The sequence below is a fragment of the Octopus bimaculoides genome, chromosome 7, assembly GCF_001194135.2.
Source record: "Octopus bimaculoides isolate UCB-OBI-ISO-001 chromosome 7, ASM119413v2, whole genome shotgun sequence".
In the NCBI taxonomy this organism is placed as follows: Eukaryota; Metazoa; Mollusca; class Cephalopoda; order Octopoda; family Octopodidae; genus Octopus; species Octopus bimaculoides.
In genome coordinates, this window is record NC_068987.1 from 45172478 (window position 1) to 45178540 (window position 6063).

Here is a 6063-nt window from a genome sequence, read left to right on the forward strand (position 1 = left end):
ATATATATATATATATATATATATATATATATATAATACTTCATTTAATTTTATGAGTATATATCTGCTTTATGAGTATATATATACTACTTCATTTAATTTCCTATTGTAGTGACTCACTTTATACTCATCTTTGAATGCCATGGGGGCACTCAGATGAACAAACATGTACGGTGTAATGTGATGAATATTTTCAAAAATAGATGAATACAGTGAGTCTGGCTGACGATCCTTGAGTAAAAAGGTACAAAAGGTGAAATCAATTGATACCAGGATGTCATTTTCTTGCTTTTGTAGTTTAAACAAGGTAAGCCTATTTTATTATATTCATTGCATTCACTGTGCATATTTCTTAATAGTGAGAAATTTGTGGTTTTGGAGTGTTAGCTCCTCTTTCTGGCAAGTGGTACTCTGATACCCTACTTTATTTATTTGTATATTTCACCTATATAAGTTAAACTAGCTGGCCACTTTATTATTATCATTAATAATGGTAATAATACTTTATTTAATTTTATATAATATATATATATCTCATTGACCACATATACTTAATGTATATATGCTTTGTGTATTTGATGATGGGCTGTGATTTGGTGAGGTAGAGAATACTCAATCAAACGATGATGATGATAATGCACATCAATCACAACTGGTTAAGTTAATAGGCCATATTCCAAATGGAAAGCAAATTGCTTAACCATGCCTGTGACATTGTCTCCAGGACCAAGTTCTCACCAGAAGTTTCAAGTCTAAAGTCCATTTAAGTTGCAGCCATTCAGTTATTTCAGCTGAAACTGCAACCTTGAATGTCTGTTGGACTAACTACAACAAAAATTGAGTTATGTAGGGTAGCATTAACAAATCAGACATTACATTTTAAAAATAATTCAGGGATAATTTGGATGATAGGATACGGTTTGAGGGAGATTTGGTTGTTATTTCTAGCAAGACAAGCAGCCACATACAGGTTACCTTAATAGCTTAGAGTAGTTTCAGTCAAACTTTTACTTTGGAGAACTTAGATTATCATTTCCTCTACCTTAAGATGGTATATACACAATTTATATAATGTGCGAGAGATTGTAGGTGATAGAGTTGATAGTGTGTTGGACCATCAGCTATTAAGTAAATGGTTTACATTCTGTCACCAGAGCTGCAGATTAGCTATGATTAAGACATTTAGCTCTTAAATGCTCCTCTCTGCATGATTGCAAATAGGTTGCATGGTTAAGAATAGTTCACTATTGTAAGAAGCAGCAGGAGTAGCGTGTAATTAGCAAAAGTCTAATTAGCTTGTAATGTAATGGGGAAACTGCTCCAGTGCTGAAACTGACAAATTTTCCAATCATCTTGTTAATGTCTTGCCTTTGACAAGGCGGTAATCTAGTCCTTAGTTCTGATTACAAGAGGTGGCTATAATACAACAGCTAAACACATGAAATTCATCCTGTATAGGTAAAAACCAATGTCATTGTTAACTCAAGAGAGACTACCAAAAGGAAGATAATTTGTGCTACTTACTGACATCCCTTGGTTCTTGTACTGAGGACAGTTTTTCACCTCTTCATGGAATTCGCCACTGTGCTCAATTAAGAAATTGTTCCGAAATTTGGTGTCAGTTTTATTGGCTGTTAACAATGGCTGCAAGGATTTCCCATCAAACTTTCCAGGTTCTTTGATCCCCGCCAATGAAAGGAATGTTGGAGCAAAATCAATATTCAATACAAGTTCCTGGTTTAAAGAAAGTACAAAAACAAAGTAGAAATAAATAGTTAATTGACATTACATGTCAAAATACTTGAGAAACAAAAGCAATTGGTCATCAATAATTTTATAATTTTGGTTGGAGAAACAAATATGCCTTGTACTTGTTTGCCTACCATACAAGATTCAAGGAATCTTTGTGAAAGTTTAGTGTTAGTAACTGACCCAATCTCTTAGTCACTATGTTTTGTGATATTCATAAATTTCCTAAGGATAATAACAATGTAAGCAGGTTTTGTTTAAGAAGTGATGTCAAGTTGTAGACATCAAAACTTACAGTCAAGCCAGAAAAGGATCTCTAAATTAGTCGTAAAAGTTTTGGCAGCATAACACAACAACTAAATAGTATATGGCAGGTGATACATATTCAACTGTATTAACAAAGAAATTAGTTAAAAAGCTTTGTCATTAAACTGGTATTAGGAACAAGAATTAACATGAAATTTTTATGGAAGATTTTAATTTTGATCACTTTAAAACATGACATTTATGTTATAAAACTAAGGGCAGTCTTGGGTGAGTTGGTATTGTTTAATATCCTTGAAGTGTTTCTATCATCAAATTTACAATATCAAATATCCAGTGCTGACCACACACTTTTAAATGCAAGAACTTACAAAGAAACTATCAGAATGGTGAATGAATGTTGTGTCTAAACTGTGCTTACATTGCGGGTTTGATTTGCCTTTATGCCAGGGCCTCTGACCAAAAACGGGACTCTGTTGTCAAAATCATACAACTGCCTCTTGTCATATGGAAGAGAGAACTGACCTGAAATAAAAGTGAAAAAGTTATGTGAATGTAACAAATGAAGATTTCAATAGATAAGTACATTTCTGTAGAAAATTGTTTCAAATTTTGGCTCAAAGCCAGCAATTTAAGAGGGGTGCTTAGTCATCAATCTCAGTACTTCACTGGTACTTTATATTATTGATCTTGATAGGATGAAAGGTAGACATCTAATGATTCTGCCAGCTTGTTGCCTTACTTTTTTGCATGACATTAACCACACCAACTAAATGTCAACTTAACAAGATTAAATATCATCACAACAAAAACTGAGAAATCATCATCTTTTAATGACTGTCTTCCAAGCTGGTATAGACTGGCTGGTTAGACAGGATCTAACAAATCAAAGTAATGCATCAAGCACCAATATGTTTCCTTTGGCATGGTTCCTATGCCTGGATGCCAACCACTTTGCAGCATGTACTGGCTGTTTCATTTTTTTTTTTTTGTGGCACCAGCACAAGTAACGTCACCATGTGATTTGCAAGACAAAAAAATCCTCTTTGACTGAGTGGTGGTTAGTAGATATCTATTAATAATAATAATCTTCAAGTACAAAGTCTTAAGACAACAATTCACACACAATAATTATGGCTAAAATGCGAACCCTCAAGGAAGCCTTTACATAATTGTTTGACTAATTAGATATAGTAACCAAATCTCCCTCAATATCCTGCAGTCTTAAAATATGAATGACACATTGGATAAGGAAATCCTAGATACACTGTCAGAAAACAAAAAGGATGGGATTGTCATGGCTGGAACATCTTTGATCAGTATTTACCTGGAACAAATTAACAACCACCACCTTTATTCATGTGTGATTGTCTCTGTACCACTGGATCACCTGATTACTGCTTATCCTTCTACTGTGTGACACACTGGACATGTAATAACATACATAGGTGCAGGTATGGCTGTGTGGATAGGCACAGGTGTGACTGTGTGGTAAGAAGCTAGCTTCCCAGCCACATGACTCTGGGTTCAGTTCCACTGTGTGGGACATTGGACAAGTGTCTTGTGAGTGTATTTGGTAGATGGAAAAACTGAAAGAAGGCCATTGTATATGTGTGTGTGTGTGTGTGTGTTTGTCCCACACTACTGCTTGACAACCAGTGTTGGTGTGTTAACGGACCTATAACTTAGCAGTTTGGCAAAAGAGACTGACAAAATAAGTACCAGGCTTAAAAAAAGATAAATACTGGGGTTAATTCACTCAACTAAATTCTTCAAGGTGGTGCCTCAGCATGGCTGCAGTCTAGTGACTGAAACAAGTAAAAGATAAAAGATACAGCATGTTCTACTGTGCACAACATTCCCATCCCATGAACACTGATACTTGACATACAACACTTGATAACTTTCACAATACTCACAGAATACAGAGTAAAGAAAGCAAAAGTAAGTACAAACAATAAATTAGATCCCTCATGGACTGTGCCAGTCCTATATCACAGCACACTGATTAATACCATTAGCAGGTGACAACACATTACAACAACACTTACCTAAGTGATAGCCATTATCTGAAGTAAAGAATATGTATGTATTGTTGAGGAGTCCAGTTGCAGTCAGTTGCTTGACAATATTCTCTACAAGATCATCAACAGACAGAAGTGTTCTCCATCTGAGAAAGGCAAAAAAAATTTGGTTCTTCATTAAAATAAAGAATAAATAAATCACAAATAAAATTGTTGAAGAATTGTTGGTAACATTACCTGATTTATATTTTGAATATCTCCCAAAAGGTACTCATTTCATTCCCTAAGCAGCTGTTATCATTTTCATAACAATTAAAAATCCACACAGAAAATGCTTGTCTTCAAGCTATTGACAACTCCATTCCATTTACTGTTGAGACTGCTCTAGCTGCAACATTATTACAAGGAGGCCATCTTGTTGTCTTTTTATTTTTCATCTAGTTTTGACATTTTCTTCAGATGTGAAAAAGTGAATTTGCTAATGTCTTATATATTTGCAAATGTCTTATATTGAATGTGCTTCTTTTACTAACCAGATGAGAAAATTTTTTCAATGTAATCAAGATAAATTTTGTGTCACCTGGGGGCAAGAAGATTGTTGCATTAGGTGCAGATATGTGGTCAAGGAGTCTGCTTTCCAACCATACGGTTTGGGGTTCAGTTCCACTTCATCTTGAGCAAGTGAATGACAACAACAGATTCAGAGTTAAAAACATAGCAAATTTGTAAATTTTTACTTAATCTTAAATTTCAAAGTGTTCAGTCAAACAGTAATGGCAGGTTTACCTATGTTACAAAAAGCTATGGAACAGTAAATAGGATTTCACTTTGTGATCTGCCATGAGGCATGATATCTCCAGGTGAAATAAAGCTTAAAGAATTGACTCAGAATTTTTTGAATGAAGACAAAGTTAATTAATTTAAAAAAACATCCTCTTGTGAAATAATTTCATGTCCAAATTAACAACAAAAACTACTAGATAATGTCATAGAGCGCTGCCATACTCACCACTACTATTAAGGAACTTTGTTGTTCTAACAGAACTATAAAATTTCTCGCAAAACTTAATTTATGACTTTATAATTAAGTTGAATTTTTATATATAAACATAAAAATATAATTCCAGAATGGTATTATACAACTACTGCTAATTTTTACTAATTGTAACAATTTCTTACTGTTTTTCCTTAAGAAAGTGAAGGCTGTAATTCTTTATACTATGATGGTGAATGGTACCACTTTTATAAAGCGGTGGTTTTATCTTGTTTATAATGGGCTGAGATTATCTTATTTGTATGGTTTCGGATTGGAATAGATAATAAATATATTTTATTTCTTGAGAAGGAATCTATGATGATAAACCTGTCACTTATAACTTGATTATAAGTATTATCACTATACATAAATCTTAACTCAGGCTGCATAAACGCTGTGATGAACTATATACACCAAGATGCTGAAATGTATATGTATGTTGAAGATAAATTAGTTTGTGTTCTTTTTCTCCGCTATAATAACAGTTTCAGAGTTGCAGAAATAAAGTCATTAACAGGTTGAGGAAAATGAAGAAAGAGAAATTATTTACTACATTAGTTTATTTACTTTCATTTAATATTTACAGTACATTTATAAGTCAAAAGAAAACTGACATAGAGAATTCATCATCATCATCATCATCGTTTAACGTCCACTTTCCATGCTAGCATGGGTTGGATGATTTGACTGAGGATTGGTGAAACCGGATGGCAACACCAGCCTCCAATCTGATTTGGCAGAGTTTCTACAGCTGGATGCCCTTCTTAATGCCAACCACTCATAGAGTGTAGTGGGTGCTTTTACATGTCACCTACACGAAGGCCAGTCAGGCGGTACTGGCAACGGCCACGCTCAAAATGGTGTATTTTATGTGCCACCCGCACAAGAGCCAGTCCAGGGGCACTGGCAATGATCACGCTCGAAAATACTACGAAGGCCAGTCAGGCGGTACTGGCAACGGCCACGCTCAGAATGGTGTATTTTATGTGC

General features: G+C 34.5%; 1 protein-coding gene across 1 annotated transcript in view; it reads right to left on the reverse strand.

Annotated features, from left to right (window-relative positions):
* LOC106870891 (N-acetylglucosamine-6-sulfatase) overlaps positions 1-6063 on the reverse strand; it is a 42718-nt gene that overhangs the window by 8101 nt on the left and 28554 nt on the right. Inside the window, exons 7-9 of the mRNA XM_014917130.2 lie at positions 4065-4183; positions 2435-2538; positions 1525-1734 (exon numbers count right to left, since the gene is read on the reverse strand). Coding sequence (XP_014772616.1) covers positions 1525-1734; positions 2435-2538; positions 4065-4183 — 433 coding nt within the window. The remainder of the gene's footprint in view (positions 1-1524; positions 1735-2434; positions 2539-4064; positions 4184-6063) is intronic.